At 32.0% G+C, this 20,535-nt stretch overlaps 1 protein-coding gene across 1 annotated transcript; it reads left to right on the top strand.

Moving 5' to 3' along the window:
* The first annotated feature begins 3,866 nt into the window (after positions 1-3,866).
* Positions 3,867-19,876, top strand: LOC127735661 (protein draper-like). The gene is made up of 7 exons (XM_052245907.1): positions 3,867-3,997; positions 4,380-4,441; positions 4,816-4,924; positions 11,590-11,648; positions 15,816-15,851; positions 16,193-16,246; positions 17,205-19,876. The coding sequence occupies exons 1-7, from the start codon at positions 3,903-3,905 to the stop codon at positions 17,729-17,731; spliced, it is 942 nt and encodes a 313-aa protein (XP_052101867.1). The 5' UTR covers positions 3,867-3,902; the 3' UTR covers positions 17,732-19,876.
* The last annotated feature ends 659 nt before the right edge of the window (positions 19,877-20,535 follow it).

The following is a 20,535-nucleotide window of genomic DNA, read 5'->3' as shown; positions in this document are numbered from 1 at the left end:
TGATCAACAATACAAGATCAACAAAACAAAGATGTTTGTCATGCATTCTATTCTCGTCTTCTATGTATGTCCTTTGTTGAATATGCACATAGACCATGGTGAGCGACACCGACTCTTTAGAGCCTCTATTTAAAAGTATACCAATCTTTAACTAAATTCTAAGTACACGTATCGCAACCCAATGTATGTTCTCTAAGGTTCTAACAGTTTAATGGGTAATACTTAAACAGATTACAAAACTATAAACGCCTAAAGAGTCTGCAGATAGCCCAAACCGGAAAATTTTGGAAAGATTTTGGCAACGTTTAAGTATGTATCGAATAAACAAAAATAAAATATTTAACCAAACAACAACTCTATAAAATAGATATAAACATAGTGAAGCTATTAGATGTATTGTCTTTCGGATACAAATTATTTCATTTTGGTAAGCGTCGCCTGCCGATGTAATAGTCAAAAACTTTTAAAAAGGGTAGAGCCGATTACCCCTTGATTTATTTCAAACCAGGGCCATTTACAAAAAGTCTTTCAATCTTAAAGTTTACTTAGGGTTTTACAATAATTATATTATTATTATGATCGCTAAATTTTAAACGTACCACCAACTTATAAACGCCTAAAGCAAATTTTTGCTTTTTAGTATTTATTCCTAAAACGAATAAGAAGGTCATCATTAACCAAAACAAAAATTGTGATAGAAGTAAAGCTATTTATTGTCGTGATAGACATCTTCTTTTGGACTGCTTCCTAGTGACTCATAAGATGGCCTACTAAACGACGACTTGGAGTGGGACATTTTTTTTTAAATAATCTAAATAACGTATACATATTACCGTCTTGAATGTTCGTGTTATATGTCTAATATTGGCTGATTAGCCTCAGTCATCATGCAGTTCTAATAATCTTACATAACCAACCTTTCAAACTTAAAAGTAAAGATCATGCATCCTTATTGTTCAGATTGATAATATCTTTTCCATTCGTCGACATTATCTCCGAATCAAAAAATACTATTGATCTGGATAACCGCTGTGCATACTTTAATGACAGGGCTAGTTTTCCTATTAGATAAGTAGTAACCTTCCTTGTTAATATGATGTTGTAATTAATCGTTTAATTTTCACCATCTATATAATATTTCATTGTATTATTCAAATTTGTGATTTATTTTATATTTAAATATAATAATTTTATATTTTTTTATAGATAAAAACAAGGAAATTTGAAAGTCTTTGATTCATTAATCACCTTTCAAATCATAAGTCAGGCGGTCTATTCTGTCTACATTAAGTAGTAAATACACCGGGGTATCAATGGCTATCAAAAAGGAAAGGAAAACATTGTATAACGTAAAACGATAATTAAATAGAGCAAAATGCAGAAATCTAATGCAAATGTTGATTCTTTTCTTGTTTAGAGAAATCAAAAACGAAAAACAAAAACACTTATGATATTCATTTTGGTTTTTGAAAAATCAAAAACGAAAAATGAAAAGACTTCCGTTTTCCGTTTTGGTTTTCGAGAAATCAAAAATGAAAAACGAAAACACTTTTGTTTTTCATTTTGGTTTTTAAGAAATCAAAAACGAAAAATGAAAACACTTTCGTTTTTTGTTTTTTGTTTTTGATATTTCAATATTTGAAATGAGTTTTTAGAAAGTGCTATACTCCTTTTAAGTGAACTTGTTTTCAGTCAACAGGCAATTGTCTCTGTTGGACTGTTTTGAAATATGTTCAAGGGATTAAGGGATCACCACATGGTATTCAAGGATGGTGCTCCTCCACCCTAGAATTTCAAGCACTACTCTTGATTTTTCTCAGCATAACATAATTAAGAGAGTATAATCATGAAATGAATTTGGAAATAAATCTTATTCAGCATATGATTAAGAGTTAATTTTGAGTCATAAAAATAAGATGTTCACATTATTGTACACTCCTACGTCTGAATATGTGACAACTTTACGACAGCCCTCGGAAAACCTGTGGTTATACAGGGCTAACACCATAATGTTTATATACTTCGTCTCAAATTTTGCCCATCAATGCTATGTCTGCAAATTTGCGGTAGCAGATTTATGTTCTTCCCTCAGCGGGATTCGAACCCCAGCATCTGAGACATCGTGGCAACACCGCCTGCACTGTGTCCAGTGCCCTAAACCAGTTGACCAACTAGGCTATATAAAATATAGCTTTCGTAAGTCGAGTAATTCCTTTCCTCGTCTGCAATATATATAGGGTTGTAACACGGAACATGATGAATATTGGCAAGTAGATGGAAGACATTGCAGATTAGCTTTTTTTTTTGTCTGTCATAAAGGATGATATTTATTTTTTCTCACCATGACGTCATATCAAATTTTAATTTTAACGTATACGTATAAATATATGACAACCGTTCTCCATCGGATAACTTGTGGTAATACAGGGCCAATACCAAAATTTTTATATTTCTTCTCTAATTTAGCCCAACAATGTTAGATCTGCAAATTTTCGTGAGCCGATTTTTGTTCTTCCCTCAGCGGGATTCGAACCCCTGCATCTGACACATCGTGGCAACATTTATTTTAAGTACAATTTTACCAATAATTTTACCATGTATCTTATATTACTGATCATTTTGTCTATTTAGTTTCTCTCTATCTTCTTTATTTTTTGCTCAAAACACACAAAAGGGTGAAAAAAATACTCATTTAAGGGCAATCACTCATATGAAGAGTGACAGTCTACTAACTATATCGGCAAAATTTGACTTGTTTGTGGATCTTGCCTTGCTGATCATTTTTTTTTTCTTTTATTTAAAGTTTCTATCTATCTATTCTCATATAAGACAAAACGCAAAATTATTGGTAAAAATCGTCATTAAAGGGCAATAACTCCAATAAGGAGTCGTCGGAAAATTTACTCCATATTGTCTTAAATGTAGATCATGTCTTGCTGATCATTTTTGTTTATTTAAGTTTCTATCTATCTATTACAATTTTTAGGATATAAGGCAAAAACGCAAAAAATTGGTAAAATTCGTCATTAAAGGACAATAACTCCAATGAGTGGTCTGACGATTTCGGGCATGTTGACTTATTTGTAAATCTTGTCTTACTGATTATTTTTCAGAATTAAAGTTTCTCTATATCTATTATAGTTTTCAAAATAAGTATACGGGGAGATAATTCCCATATAAGAAAAATGTTAGGTTGAAACGGGTGAGTTTGGATGGCACATAAGGCTCGATATCACAAACATAATATCTTATCGACATGTTGTGAAACAAAAGCGACATTTCAGAAACAAAAATGGCGGAACAAAATGGTCAGAACAAAATCAAAAGGTCTTTCCACAGAAACGTTGAAAGAACTTATTAAAAGTTGGTGTAACAACTGCCCTGATTTACTTTTTTGTTTTTCTGTTTTTTTACTTTTCTATTCCCGTGTGTGTTATAGTTGAAATGTCTGTTTTGTCTTCTGGAAATATATATATAAATAAGAAAATGTGTATGAGTGCCAATGAGACAATATATGTTTGTTTTCGCTGGTTTTCATATTTTATGCTCTCATGCATATGAATTTTGATATTACACAGTGTTTTTTGGTATATTCATTTTTAATTGAATTGAACCCACCACAACATTTGGTTATTTGTTTTTAATGTGGAAGAAATTGATTTGAATTCGGTCAATATATGTAAGTAAAACACATTTTTTTTTTCATTTGCCTGTTAAAAATATAGACAATCAGTTCCTGATATAAGTAGAAATTATCGCTTTTTGAATTGCATTGACTATTGTTTATGTTAAAATAACTAATTGTTTCCGTTCGTTTTGGCTATATTGTTTCATTTCCTGCAGGAAAATTTATTCTAAACTCAAATATTTAGCAAATTAATCAGTACTGTTGATGCCTGAATATGCAGAATATCGATCACTTCATATGCTTTTGTATTGTGATATATTTTGGAAGAATATTGACAGCACTCCTTTCTAATGGAGAACATGTTTGCAGGTAGTGTACTGAGATTTAAAACAATACATATTATTGAACCTCATTGACATTTTTCCAAAAGTGCAAAAGATATAAGGAAACTATTCGAAAATAACGTTCAATATTTTCAATGTCAAATTTGGTTTATCTTTCTACATTTGTTGTCATTTATTGAACAAACGATTTTGATCAGCGGTTTAAGTTTGAAAGGATGTGAAATCTTTTAAGTCCATTTTATCTGGATTTACAAGGTGTGTTACATTTGTTTTCTAACAAAAGGAATTATACACAGAGTATAAAAGGCAAAAAAAATTATTAACGTATTATTCAACCATGTGTCCCATGCTTAATCACGTATTGAATATATTAATCATATTACTTTCATCCCAACTTTTGCTTGTAGCCGACAGGATGGCGAGTTATACTGCTGCTATAATTATGTTGAGATCGGTAGCATTTGCAAAGGTAATTAATTGCTTCAAGCTTCACTCAAAATTTTAAAAATACACGTAATCTTGTTAATTTCTTTATTTCATACTGATTGTTTCATACAATATCATCAGCCCCATTACTTTCGAAGTGCATCTAACACCTGTTAATCACTATATGTTTTCCGCGCACCTTTTGTTAACGACGTTTTTTCGTAATGTCATTTAAGAAGCTTGATAAATTTGCCATCTAATTTTACTTTTTAATAAAAAAATCATTCAAAAACAAAATAAATTCAAGACTTCTTAATATATACCAATCTTTAAAAATATTCTAAAGAATAATGTGTTGAGGTATAGAATTTAAAATGCTATCTCAATAATCAAAATGAATATTGATCTATATTTTAGAATGTCCATATGGAACCTTTTCTGATAATGGAATGACTTGTGAACTTTGTCCTTTGAATACATATGGAAGGCAATGCGTCGATACCTGTTATTGTAACGCTTCTGAAAGGTGAACATAAAAAAATATTAATGTTTTAATCAGATATATTCCTATATTATTCAAACATTACGCTACATTGAAATATGTTGTAAGTCGTTAATGGTAAATCTAAAGTTTATTTGTGTAATTCTTCTTACGTGAAAATACCGCTTCGTAAATTTCGTGTGTTTGAAGCGCTTGTCTAGATTTACCTGCCCCAGAAAAGCTTAAACATTAACATTTGAAACCAGGGAGGTAGGGATATACAGATTTCACCACTGCAACAAGTGTGTTACGATATTTCTCCACTCGAGACAGTTAAATTTTAATATTTAAAGCGCGAGGCTTGCCAAGCTTTTTAAATACTTTAAATTTAACTGTTGAGAGTGGAGAAATATCGTAATACACGAGTTATAGTGGTGGAATCTGTTTCTCTAATGATTCTTATCCTTCCTTTTTAAAGATTTGCAGAAAGTTGTGTTCTTTATATGTGACGTCATCAGGCATTGTCGCCTTTTTTCATGACGTCACAATAGGAAAATTCAGAAGAAACCAAGAAAATTTGACGTCATAATTAAATTTCGACCAATCATTTGCCAAGAACAAATTTTTCACTAGTGAGGAGAAATATTTTTCTCACACCGGTCAAGAAATGTGAAAATAGCACAAAAATTATAGAAACGTACAAATGATATGACCAAAAGGAATAAAAAAAACATCATTATCCAAGGACAACTTCGCATTAGGGAGTTAAAACCGCAGTTTCTTAATAATTTCTTTATTTATCAACGAAGAATTTTAGAGAAGTATGTTATTAATCATGTCTTTATCAAAACACTAACTACTGAGCTGATGATACCCTCGTGGACTCGCAGTCACCAATGAGTGGTATCGACCCAGTACTAGGAAATGAAAATAACACTTGATTAATTGTGTGCGTCCGAAGCGTCATACAGAAACGATCAATTCAAACCTTAAAAGCCACATAGGTTTATAAGTACAAATGTACCTAAACACGTAAATAATTTTATGACTAAAATAATTCAACAATAGAATACCCAAATCCATCTAAAGACAGCTTGACCTGCGTAAGCTCGAATCTTAATTTCATAATAATGTTTAAATTCATCAACAGAGCATTTTGAAAAAGATATGTTATAAATAATTTCAGGACCGAATCGCTGAATGAAGCAACTTCGTTCTTGTGTAAATCAGTTTTGTACTTCTAAAGTCTTATTACTAATCTTTATTTCATGTTAAATGTGATAATATTGTGATAATATCGTTTCTGCCGAATCGCTTCCATTTTAAGACAAAAGATGAAACCCTAGTCCCGAAACTGTGAACCGGATGCAAACGAACAGAGTCTTAAATTAGCACTACAAAATCGATCTGATGACGCGGATGGACATGAACGCGTGACGTTACTGCAATGTTACGTGAAGTCATTGCCTGATATTTTTGAGTATCAGGTTCTGTTCATGATAGAAAAATATAAAGCAGTAAGATCAAAGGGAAAATGTACAAATTGCCGATAATCTATATTATTACAGAAAATTCTTCAGTGAGAGTAAACAGTATCCGGGCACGGAAAACAGCAAGAAAAACATGCTATAGTCAGTTGCCACTTACAAAAACGTGCTTCATTCCCCCATTAATGATAATGTTGGACGAAGCTAGGTGTATTTAGGAATAGAAAAATAAAAAAGAACTGTCTATTTAGTTCGCTAGAGCTGATCAACAAAGACCGAGCTAGGATAAAGACTAGCTAAAGAACGTCCAATATCAAATATGCCATGTACAATCAGCACGAGAACAAATTGACAATAATAGAGCCATCTCGTTGAGCAACATTGTTATCTTGTTGAGCCATCTCAAAATTAGATTTAATGGTTCGTTCCTCTGCATGCCAATTGCAATATGAACTTGAGGAAGATGCACTGCGTTATCCATTACGAGCACTTTCCGTGGCCCACAAAGATCTCAATAATGAAGATTCTTCAAAATTATCAACTGAAGAAAAAAGTTAAGTTTTTAAACTCTTTACAAACCCAACCCTTATCCACAGGACATGTTCAATGCATTTAACAAGAACACAGCTGATATTCGACTGGATAGTACACACTTCATCTTGGATCCATCGGATACCTTTATTTATGACTTCAAATATAATATTTTACGGAAGATCTATGACATAAATGAAAAGTTTATATATATATGTAAGACTTGGAGGTGCGATTGGGACGTTGATGTGCGATGATCACGCTGAAGTGCGATGGTCTGCGCCGAAGTGCGATGGCCCTTTCGCTGATATGCGATGGTCTATAAGACGCGTGAAGGCTATTTTAAAATATACAGATGTCAAATTATCATAAGAGCTTGAGTTTTATATAAGTTAGTCAATGAATACCAAACATTCAATATTTTCACCAGTTGCAGTAAAAAATATCGGTGATCTATCATGTTTCTTGTTCTTATTCACAGCAGCCGTTTACATTTTGCGCTTATTTTGTTTCGTTTTGACCATGGAAGTATTATATTGACAATATAATACTTCCATGTTCTGACTAACCAAGAAGTATTTGAATTTCAATAAACTACCACATTTTATTTTTTTGTCAGTCATTGCAATTATTACTGCTTTAAAAGAAAAATAGCTTGTATGTAGCGTCAATTTGTGAACGATTGTATGAACGACTGTTTTTTGGTTTTTTTTGTCTATATAAAATAAGAAGATGTGGCTTATGATTGTGAATGAGACAACTCTCCGAAAGAGACAGCATGACACAAAAATTAACAACTATAGATCACCGTACAGCTTTCAACAATGAGCAAAGCCCATGCCGCATAGTCAGCAATAAAAGGCCCCGAAATGACAAGTGTAAAACAATTCAAACGAGAAGACTTACGGCCTAATTTTTGTACAAAATAAAATTAATTGAGGCCGAAAGTCATAACATTCCTGATAATAATAATAAAAAAGAATAATGGTTAAACACTAGAAAAAAGAACGTCTGTATTTACAATGCAGTTTTGTTTAAGAACTACCTCAACTGAATTATTAGTAGTTGGTATGTCACCCCTGTAGCCCTTTGCTTTTGAAATATGTAAGAAATTTGCATTTTTTTTTGTCTATTTACTACAATTCAATAAAAGCTATAAATTTTAAATAGAAAATTAACAGACGTTATATCTTTAATTGAAAAAATTAGTTATGGACATAAGCGAAATCGTCTCTTTTGTCGTATGTTTAAGTTTTAATTTGATAAACGAAATGAACGTACTTACCGGACTTGAACATATGTTTTTGAAATCAATTTTACTCCAACTAGTTGTTAATTGTAAGCATCGCATAGTTGTATGCTACGAGAATGATATTCTCACTTGGGATTCTAGTTCAGTTTTCACTTGATCAATAGGAAATTGATTATTTCTATGCTTGGGCATTCAGTCAGGCATTTTATATTATCTATCTACCTACATTTACACATGTATGAGTGGCCGTTCGTGTCATTGGCGGTATGAAAATACCGTATGAAATTTTCAACGCGTTGGTTTTTACTTTCAACGCGTTGGTTTTTATTATCAACGCGTTGGTTTCTTCTTTCAACGCGTTGGCTTTAATTTCAACGCGTTGGTTTTCAATTTCAACGCGTTGGTCTTCACTTTCAACGCGTTGGTCTTCACTTTCAACGCGTTGATTCGTAATTCATACGGTATGAAAAACCAACGCGTTGGTTTTCAATTCCATACCGTAAGTTTTTCGTTCCATACCGTAAGTTTTCCACTTATGTCTACCAATCAAAATCTTCCTAACAAAGTACAATCTAATTAACCGTTCGGACGGACTCCAGGTTGTTATTAAGTTTGGCGGGAAAATATATTCTCCGTTGTTGAAGATACTTACTGACTTAGCACCATTGTAATTAGATGTTAATCAGGTAAAAACTTAAAACATCAGTCAAAATTAATACTTTACTATAGTAATCACCATAAAAAATAACACCCTTTTCCCGGAGGTAACTGCACGTAGGCAGAATAGTTAGCCAATAGGAAATATCAACGTCGTAAAAATAACCCCATACAGTACTTCAAGCGGGCAACTGACCCTAGGTAAAATAGCTGTGTAGGAATGAGCATGTAGGCAAAAGGTATCAGGTCTGTTCGCGCCAATACACGTTCGCACCTCACACGTTCGCACCTAGGTCCATTCGCACCCTACACGTTCGCATCCAATTTCTATCCAAATTCCAGTCGAATTATTAGATAATTTTTTATTTGTATTTACCAAAAAAAAAAAAATATTTTCCTGAATAAAAATTGCGGAATTATTATATGAAATATTTTTTTATCAATTTTTTTTTTTTAATTTGATGATTAATTATTAAATGTTAATTTTGTTTGATTACTGCTAATTAGTATTTATACACAGCTAAATTTGGTATTATTATTGTTTGTTAGAAAATCATGATTGTTGTTTTAAAATGCTTTGAAGTAAATATTGCATGTATTTAGCTTGGTATGAGTAAAACATTTAAGATTTTAAATGAAAAACACGAAAGATAATTGTTTTTAACAGTTTGTTCCCTTTGAGCTTACTTTATTTTGAAACAATGAAACATAATAAATTATAGCAATACACTAACCAAAACGTGATTAAGATTTATTCAACACAAAAAAAAAACGAGTGGGTGCGAACGTGTAGGGTGCGAAAGTGAAAGGGGGCGAATGGGAATGGGCGCAAACGTGTTTATGGGCGAACAGACCCAGATTCTAGGCAAAATAACTGCTTTGACTGAAGTTTGCAAGATATTTTATAGTATGTCTATCTATGTTGTGATGTTACACTATTGTTTCAGATAAGGGTGAAGGTTAGGTACCATTAAAACGTTTAAACCCGCTGCAATTGTTTGCATCTGTCCTAAGTCAGGAATCTGATGTTCAGTAGTTGTCATTTGTTGATGTGGTTCATAAGTGTTTCTCGTTTCTCGTTTTTTATATAGATTAGACCGTTGGTATTTCCGTTTCAATGGTTTTACACTAGTAATTTTTTGGGGCCCTTTATAGCTTGCTGTTCGGTGTGAGCCAAGGCTCCGTGTTGAAGACCGTACTTTGACCTATAATGATTTACTTTTATAAATTTTGACTTGGACGGAGAGTTGTCTCATTGGCATTCATACCACAACTTCTTATATCTATATATGATATCGAATCATAACAGGTCTCCTTAAAACAAGGATAATGTTGGTTGATCTGTTGTATGTTCTTTTACGCTGTTCTCCAATAGTGAATGAGAGCTGGACACAAAGTTTTACTGGGATATAGCAATTGATCACCAAGACTTCCCTAATCCGGTAGAAGATGCGTTCGTTTGGTTGGTTGGATGTATACATACTCAATCAATTTCATAATGAGATAGTCCAATCCTATGCCTCAAGCACAGAAATATTAGCTTTTGTTCTCTTGCACATTAGAGAGTTCTTTCAGTGGTCCGTAGATGACATGTTTTGATACAAAATAGCTGTCTGTCCAATATTCCCCACTTTCCAGGGACAGTCTTAATTTTCAGTCCTTTATCACGACCAACTTTTCAAAACTTAGCTACTTTGCTAATTATTACATGTACACGTTATATATGCTACTGGACGTAACGTACAAAATCAATCAGATCTGAATTCGGTTTTACAAAAATCTTACGACTAAGATTGGTCGTAAGTCATGAACAATTCAGTATACTTACAATCAATCTTAGTCGTAAGTTTTTTGTGAAACCGACTCCTGGATTATAAAAAAACGTTAGATATGTGAAACATTTGTCCATGTACTTTCTGCATTTTGCTCTTCAACTTTTTATGTGATATCGTAAAAGATCATATCTTACTAAAACAATGGAAATAATGTGTGATAATCTGGATTGTTGAAGACTTAATAAGAAGACTTGTTGATACTTTGAAGATTTTAAAAGAGCATTAGCTGTCAAATTCATGTTCACCAATTCGACTAAAAATCTCTTAATCTATTTATAACATACTAAAACGTAACAGTCCTAAAGAAACAATTTACAATTCATGGACTCGTTATATTTGTGTATTTTAGAATAGACGCCATCTAATTAACCATCGAGATGACCTCCGAAGAATTCCGTAGGTCATATGACCTGAAGTAAACATAAATATAAATACACTGGCAAGCACGTGCAATCTTATTATAACGATTTTTCTAGGTTGATTTCATGTCATAGATTATAAAAATATGTATATCGTCGTTTTAACTGTATTTGAATGATTTTTATGTGGATAGAATCAGTCAACGATAGTGACCTCCTCGTTGGCTGCCTCGTTTCACTTTTCCAAATTGACAATTTTTCTTGTTCTAATGAATCATGAATACGAATTAGAATGAGTTGAATTTTGTCTTGCAAGCCAACAATACATAATCAATTTACAAAATTGAAACAAAACTGACTGCTTATAGAGAAGTATTATTTCAGAATTCCGCTTTTATAAATATTTGAAACAAAAAAAAATCATATTTTGATACCTTGTCAACTTCGTAGTTTATGCCCTTTTGATTGATTTGGATAGATTTTTCAGTCCTCTTCCTATTATTCAGTGTTATGAAACAAAACTAATTATATAAAAAAAAGTTGTGAAGAGATACAATACATATATCTGGTTTACTGTTATATACTACAGGTGTGATTCGGCTATTGGATGTGTGCCTCATAGAACAGAGTCAAGTAATATTTCTAAAGGTACAGTGTTATACTCTAAACAATCTATATGCTTCCCCTTATTTGGAGAACATTCAGTCGCGATTTGGTTGTCCGTCCATCATTCTATCTAACCCAAATTATTAAACAAATATCTTTACTTTGAAATGATAAGCCAAGTGCTCCAAATACTTGATGCATAAGGAAACAGTGATTAATTTTGTATCCATTATATTCTTATGAAAAAAAGATGTGACGATATGTAATATTATATCATATGTTATCACTTTGTACTCAGTTATCAGATTACCGTTGTAATTTATATCATAATGCTGTCTGTCATACTCCTCATTACGAAAAGGGATAATTATCATATCGTTTTAAAGCATATGACCGTTACAAGCAGGCACATGCGCGACTTCTTCTCAAATGTATGAAGGGTCATTCGGGTCACAATACAATTGTTGACACGTTTGCTAGAGAAACGTGTTACAGTTTGTTCGCGTACCCTAGAGCAACGTGTTTCAGTTGGTTCGTGTACACAGGGAAATTTCACTCACGTGAATTTTACTTGAATCTCATATGAAATTCACGTGAATTTGACCTCAAACGAGCTTATACGTGAAACGTAAAATAACAAAAATACCGAACTCCAAGGAAAATTCATAAGGGAAAGTCCCTTATCAAATGGCAAATTCAAAAGCTCAAACACATCAAAAGAATGGAAAACAACTGTCATATTCCTGACTTGGTACAGGCATTTCCTTATGTAGAAAATGGAATTTCATGTGAAACTGAATTTTTTTCAGGTGAAATTAAAGTAATCATACCCAACCATATCAGTCCTATTCATGACCGATAACTCTGTTGATAAATATTGGCGGGTATACAATGTTGAAATGTATGCAATGTTTGATGCATGTCTTATATTGGTCATATTGGCCATAGAAACTTTAAAGGGACATTAACTTTAGGTACATATCATTTATCTATTGTTGTGCATGTTTTTTTTTCTCTCGAGACGAAAATATTTTTTTTCTAAAAAGAATATATTATTCTTTGATATGAAGATAAATTATACAAAAAAAAAAGTGGGAAAAAGGGAAAAAATCTATAAAAAAAAAATGAAAAATATTTTTCTTATAAATTTCAGTAGTAACTATTTTTTTTTCACTTCACACTTGAAATGATTTATTTTTTATCAACAAATTAAGAAATCAAACATATCAGAATATAACCGAGGAAAATAACAGAAACAGCACAAATTCTCCATGAAAAATACAAGATGTATAGAAATACATGCGACACTTCCAAACACATTCGCCATTTTGAAAAATCCCGAAAAATTCACTTTATTAAATCGATCTGGGACGTAATTTCCCCTCGAATTAAACTGTTAAAAGTAACCTGTTTTGTTAGACATATGTGTTGATATTTTCAATACAATTGCAAAGTATTACTTTTATCTACGGAATTTGTGAATTTGATGTACAATTGAACATGGAATCGCTAGATTTATCATCGAATCAACGGGGAAATTACGAGAAAAAGTACAATTTTCACGAATCTACAGGGACGTAATTCAATCAAAAATTAAACTGTCAGGACAAACATGTTTAGGTAAAATTATGCTCGAATACCAGGGATATAGCAGCAAAAGTTAGGAAACGAGTCAGAATAATGAGAAAATTGAATTTTAATGAAGCACCAATGCCTTTAATATGGGACAAAATGACACAAAATGGCGGCTCGCTACGTCACCAAAGTCATGTGATGTCTTACTTAGTTGGATATGTTTTAAAATAAAGTTTTTTCAAATAACTAACTTTTCAAATTTAATTAAAATCATGTAAAATACTTTATAGATACATTTTTTGTGTAGTAAATCTCACGTGAAATTCATGTGAAAAAGTTCACGTGAGATTCATGTGAATCTCAATTCACGTGAAATTTATGTGAACATTATCACATGATTTCCGCGAACACGATCGTTTGAGGTGAATTTGACGTGCGTAAAATTTGCCTGTGTACCCTAGAGCAACGCGTTACTGTTGTTTCGCGTACCATAGAGCGATGCATACCAGTTAGTTCATGCAACGCGTTACTACAGTTCATTTGCATTACTTGGAGAAACGTGTTACAACTATTGTACGGTTGTAATGAACTCGTCTGTTCAGGAATTCAGAAATATGTTCTTACCAGTAAAATTTGCCCTTACTTCAAAATTTCAAATAAAGGATACAAATACGAGGCAATTTCTGAATGATGTCAAACGAAAATTTATTGCCTGTGTCAGAGAAGTATTGCATATAGACATTAGTATTTTAGAAGTCTTCTGCTGGTTTGTCCCCTGACGCCATTCTGACGGAATTATAATCTGAATTTGATTAGCCAATTATGCATCCAATTATCAGTTGCTGATGCAGATGACTTTATTAGTTCGTTATAGGGGTGGCAGGTTTTTATATGAAACACGTTACCCATAGGCACGCGAACCACATTCTCAGTTAAGCACCCACTCGTTGCTCTAGCGTACGCGAAAAATGTGTAACACGTTACTCTAAGTTACGCGAACTAACTGTCACGCATTGCTCTAGCGTACGCAAACTTACTGTTACGCGTTGCTCTAGGGAACTTGAACCAACAGTAACGCGTTGCTCTAGGATACGCGAACGAACTACAACGCGTTTCTCTAGCGAACATGAACAAATTCGCATAGTGACTCGATTTGACCATCATACAAATGACTCTTTACTTAGACAGTACTTCGCACACGTGTCTATAAACGGAAATTGATTTAGAGATGGGCCGTTTTGGAAGTCCTTCTTCACGTCACTTTCTGCAATCGATGTCAAGTTATATGAGGGCGAAACCTTTTTTGTTTAGAGGTTAGTTACTAAATGTTTTTGTAGTAATGCATATGAAATACAATTAAAATTGACCGTATAAGTTACAATAACCAAACGATTTTGCTGACTTTCTAAAAAATTAAGCTAAACACGTGAATATATGGATAAAATAAAATTATTCAGCCGATTTGGTTTCTAGTGGATAATAATGTAAAACCAACGCATCACTGTGTTATTTTGCAATACATTTTCAAGATGAAAAGTATGGAAATGTCTGACTTAGCTGCAAAAGTTTGTGTTTAGTAGAATTTCAATCCCTTTTACTGATATTTTTTCAACCCGCAATGATTTTCATCTACAAAACGTGAGGAAAAAACAAGTGCTTCTCTCATCCCATTTCCGTTAAACTGCATATTTTTGCGTTACAATTACGATAGAAGAAAACACTTCTGGGCCTCTTGAGTCTATTGGGTATTTGGAAATGTTAACTGTAGTACTATAATAACCCATTTATCAAATAAAACAATCACCATATTCTTTAACAAATATTCAAATGTATTATAACTAGGCTGTGTACAAAAAGTTTTATTGCACATGTGTACATGTCCTTAATATTATGAAATTGTTATAGATAACCTTACTTTTAAGTTTCTTATTTAATTTCCTTTTAGAGAATTTTTCTGCATTTTTGAAGATCAATTAAAAAAAGATACATTATTATTGAAAATTGGTTTTGCTATAAAGATAAATGAAATAAAATAGTTGTGGACATTAAGACAAGTAAGACACATTCCAATTCAATTTATCAAAACTCATTTCTATTCAACTTTTGTTACAACAATATAGTATATAAATAACACATAGATGAGAGGGTGATAGAGCAGATTGTAACCCCGAAAAAACTTTGTCAACCGAGGCGAAGCTAATGTATCTTCAAGGAATAACAATCTGCTCTATCACCCTCTCAGCTATATGTCATTTGATTTATTATACTGAATGTTCTGTCATTATTGTCTTTTGAATTTTAAATTGAAAATACGTTACTATGACGCCATGTACTAAACAACGTTAAAGTTATTAGAAAAACAACAAAAGTGAAGCAATATATTTTTTTTATTTTGACGATCTATGAAAAAGTTCTGAAGCCAAAATTTGAGCATTGTCTTTAAAATTATTGATGTAAATTTAATTCATTGTCCTTTAAATTATCAATTTTTGATTGGCCTGCACGAGAGGGTGACATTCACCAAATTGTCTCCCACGGAGCCATGGGATAGAGTAAATTATCTCCCTCGTATTAGCCAATCAAAATCTGGCATTTTAACGTGTTGTATAATAAATATATTTGCTCTATTTTCAGGTGCGGTAACAAGAGAAAATAACGATGTGTTCTCAGGTAAAATAGACACTTGAACGAACTGATAATTATAATCAGTAGAGCACTTTTTGTCATGCTAATATGCAACTCTTATATAGTTAATATTGATCCACCTCATCATTTGAAACAAAAGCAAATGTTGTGTTTAGTTAAAATAAGAAAGAATTTACATTTAATAATCAAATCTCGTCTATTTGATTCAGTTGCATATATTCAACTGAAAAAAATCATGATTTTTTAATTTAGATATACTCTAAAAGCTTTTGTCTCGTTATGTTTCGATATGTCATGATCATATTTATGTTCTATTTGTTATTTCTTTTGATTTAAATAAGTATTGTTTTATTTACTCAACACAGGTGAGAACACTACTGAGTCAGAATATCAAACTTTACCAACTCACTTATTTACTGGTATGTTAATTAACTGAAATCAATTGAACAGTATAATAAATCTCACAGTTGAAACATGAACCAGGTCAATTCCATAACAGTAATACACTTTAAACGGTTGAATACAAACTAAACACTGCTGCAATCTCAACTAGGCACTAGGTCAAAATTTCAGATACAAGAATTCACTTATGAATCTTTTAAAGATCTGAGAAAAAAAAACCACACATGCTTGACGTTGATATCTACAAACAGTTTGATTGCATGTATAAAGTAAAATAACAAAAATACCAAATTCCAAGGAAAATTCTAAACGGAAAGTCCCTTATCAAATGGCAAAATTAAAAGCTCAAACACATCAAACGAATGGAAAACAACTGTCATATTCCTGACTTGGTACAGGCATTTCCTTATGTTTGAAATGGTGGTTTTATAGCTAGTTAAACCTCTCACTTGTATGACAGTCGCATAAATTTCCATTATATTGACAACAAAGTGTGAATAACACAAACAGACATAGTAGGTAAAAATGTCAAAAATAGGGGTACAGCAGTCAACATTGTGTTATAATCTTAATCACATAAAACAAACAAATATGTCAACAAAGAAAAACAAAATGGCATATAGGCAAAGCACATAAGCAAAAATGAAAGACAAGAATACAAAAAAATGACGATAGCACAATAACACAAAGGCGGGATGTATAAGTACTGAGTCAACCCAAGAGGATATTACCAAAAATGTACTAAACAGTAAAGTAAATAATTTACAAAGACAAATAATATATTGTAATAATGTATATCATTATAGAAAGTTATAAGAAAATTGTTACATGTCGTATTATATGAATATTAACAAGTCGAAAGGTTACCTTTGTGAAACGAAACAAAACAATGTCTTATAAACTAAGACATTAAGAAGGCATGTGTTTCATAAATGTGCTTTGTGTGAAGGGACGAGTATTAATTTTTTATTTCAGGGAAAATTCTTTTTTATTTGGTAGCAATATGTGGCGTAGTTATATTGCTTCTATTTTGCATCATCTTTCTACTACTTTTGAAGTACAGAAATAAAAATAAAAATGAAAGAAATCAAACTGTTCAGATCAATTGTGATGACATACAGAGAAATCAGAGGGACCATTCGGAAAATGATCAGAATTTCTATAATGAAATTGATGAAACTCTGAGTTTTATTGATAGGAATTCATATATCAGCGTGAATGACAATTCATCTGTTAAAAGTTCCATAGAATTGGCCAATGCTGGTGATGATTATTTAATTCCTTTTCATTCAGGATCTCCACAATTCCATATTAAATGCAGCGTGAACCAAAAAATTACTGATACAGATTTTACTAACAATATTAACAGTGTAATTAGCAGCGATGATGAAGAAGTTGACGAGGATGATATGACGTCTTCTTCAAGTAAGACTGTGGAACATTTAGCTTCGTATCAATCACTCACAGAGCAGACAGACGTGCATGATTATGAAAGAAACTAAGCGAAAAATTCGGTCAAATAATTTAATATATTGATGTAGAATGTTTTTAATTCATACTGAATGCATATACTATACAACTTACTGCACTTTTGGACTATGCATGTTAGGTTTGGGATAATTGCGGGAAAGTTAATATTAGGAAACTTGAAAAGATACAGTTCTAAGCTGCAACAATTGTCAAATGATTTGCAGTTTGTACCAAAAGATTTTAATCGATTGATAAGTTGTTTTTTTAATGCCACTTCAACGCTATTGATCTTTAAGCAGCGGTCAGTTTTTAATTGGTAGAGGAAGTCGGAGTGCCCGGAGAGAACCACCGACCTTCGGCAGGAAAACTAACAATCCTAGTGACTGAAGATTGGAGTCGAGCGCACCTGCTACGTGCGGTGTTCAAACTCACAACCTCAGTGTTGACAGGCTAGTGATATAGTTGTTGGACTTCTTAGACCACTTGGCATCCAAGAGAAAATATATACAATGAAATTGGACGAAAGACGCTGCAGAAAAGAAGTAACAGAAAAAATTTCAATTGTTTTAAAACATTAGTCATAACCCACCTCCGACTTATTGATCATATCTATTTCCGCGATTATTTAATGCACTACTTATTATGTCTTAGAAATGAGGATGATATAATTGTTCTATTTTGTAGGCTATTATTAAGCCAAATTTCCAAAATTCCTTCTTCAATCAGATAATAAAATAAATTGAACCTCTCCATTCCTAATGATGAATATATTTCAATATTTAAAAGAAAACTGAAAATATATATCTCCTGCCACCTCATTTTGCAAGTGGTTAAAGCAAATGAAATGTCGTCCAACGCCTTACAGTGAACGTAAGTTGTTAATATACACGTCATTTAATCCCTGGTGGATAATTAGCAATTATACCACATATTTTGATTTTCATATCAATATAATACGAACTTAGTATAATTGTATAAAGTTCGAGATTGCATGTTAGTTACGTAAGCGCGTCACTGTTTTTGATATTCTGTGGTTTCTGTCGTTGATGGAATATGTTCGTTGTTGTTCTACGGTTTGCATGTTGTGTCGACTATTATATATTTGTTTGTGCGTTTCACTGTGATGAATGTTCTTACGTGTATTTCTGTCACGTAGTATTGTCATTTTAGCGATATTTTGTAACATTGTCATAAAGCGGGAGGTTTGGCTAGCCATTAAACCAGGTTCAACCCACCATTTTTTTTTAAATGTCCTCTACCAAGTCAGGAATATGGCAGTTGTTATCAAATAGATCGTTTCTATGTATGTTGGCGTTTGATTTTGTTGCACTTCACTAATCCTGTTGTTCATTTGTTTTCATCTTATAGTTGATGTGTTTCCCTCGGTTTTAGTTTGTAACATGGATTTGTTTTCTCTCAATCGATTTATGATTTTTGAACACCGGTATACTACTGTTGCCTTTATTTAGTCCATATATCATGCTTCATTCTTGAATTATGATATGCATAGAATGAATATTATAGCAAACCCAAATCGAAAAAATTAATTTTGTAAAACATCTTAATTCTGAAATATATATTTTAAACTATAATATATGTATAGCTTCCATAGTATCTTTCAATAAAGAATGACCTATACTTTTGAGAATGACGAAGAAGAAATTATAAAAGGATAAAAATAACAGATTTAAATTCGGATTTTTAGCAACAGTTTAAATGTTCTCCGCAAAAATATGTCTTGATTACAGCATTCACGACAGGTAACAAGAATTGGTTTGCTTTTGTTATATTTGTACGAGCCCACATTATTATGAAAACACAAAGGTAGCTACAATTACAAATTGAACAAGAAACGAAACACATATAACAATATTATATATATAACATATATCTTGGTGTAGATAATTGTTAGCTATGTAAATTGAGACTCAATTATGTAATTCCTGGTTTTTATAATAAATATTATTTAAGTATTGTAAGACATGGGTCCTAACAGATATTGGCCACGTCATGAGGATTACTGAAAAAAAATATGTTCCTTTCTAGTATTAGAAATTTACTGGAAGTTTTGTACTTTGCGATAGGAATTTTGTTAATAGTATTATTATTGGGGTTTTTCACTTATTGTTTCCTGTTTTTCCTTAATTTCCAAATAAAATGACGTTCATGTTTAAAAACTTTGTGTTTGGTTATAAATCAAATCACTGAATTTTATTCAGAAATCTGATATGTTATTGCATATCCAAACTAGGTGCTCAATATCTTCCATAGTTTTTTTTTATCTGAGCGTCAATGATGAGTCTTATGTAGACGAAACGCGCGTCTGGCGTATCAAATTATAAGCCTAGTACCTTTGATAACTATTGGTAAAAAGTACACGTATCGGTTTGTTACATCTAGATCTTTAATAGGAGGCTCCAAAGACCCTGAATTGCTCACCTGGTAAAATATGCCATTTTGTTATCTATTTAACTTTTATAGCAATCAGTTGATATGTTTGCAAATTTGTAAATCTTTTAGTGTCATTTTTGTAGATCTTGTATTGATAATCATTTTTAATGTTTACAGTTTATAATACCTATCTCCGAAATAATTGGCTAAATTATAGAAATTTTCCAAAGCAATCAATTCATATTTCATAAAATTTACATCATGAGCACAATGCTTTATATATATAATGAAGAATAAAAATAGCTGATTAAATGTTTTTGCCATCTACAATTTAAGCTTTAAGCTAAGAAAAACACACAACTCTGAAATATAAGCTTAACAAAAACAGCAGTTCATTAAGCATGTGAGGGCTATAAGAAACATTTTCTACAACTTATTACAGCTG

Source organism: Mytilus californianus, unplaced genomic scaffold, assembly GCF_021869535.1.
Source record: "Mytilus californianus isolate M0D057914Y unplaced genomic scaffold, xbMytCali1.0.p SCAF_1, whole genome shotgun sequence".
In the NCBI taxonomy this organism is placed as follows: Eukaryota; Metazoa; Mollusca; class Bivalvia; order Mytilida; family Mytilidae; genus Mytilus; species Mytilus californianus.
This window is presented reverse-complemented; position numbering and strand designations above follow the sequence as displayed.

Excerpts from the sequence above, each read along its gene's own strand:
- LOC127735661 (XM_052245907.1), top strand. The coding sequence starts at position 3,903 with ATGCAGAATATCGATCACTTCATATGCTTTTGTATTGTGATATATTTT. Across the intron at positions 4,442-4,815 it reads GATCGGTAGCATTTGCAAAG|AATGTCCATATGGAACCTTT; the intron begins GTAATTAATTGC and ends TCTATATTTTAG. Across the intron at positions 16,247-17,204 it reads ACCAACTCACTTATTTACTG|GGAAAATTCTTTTTTATTTG; the intron begins GTATGTTAATTA and ends TTTTTATTTCAG.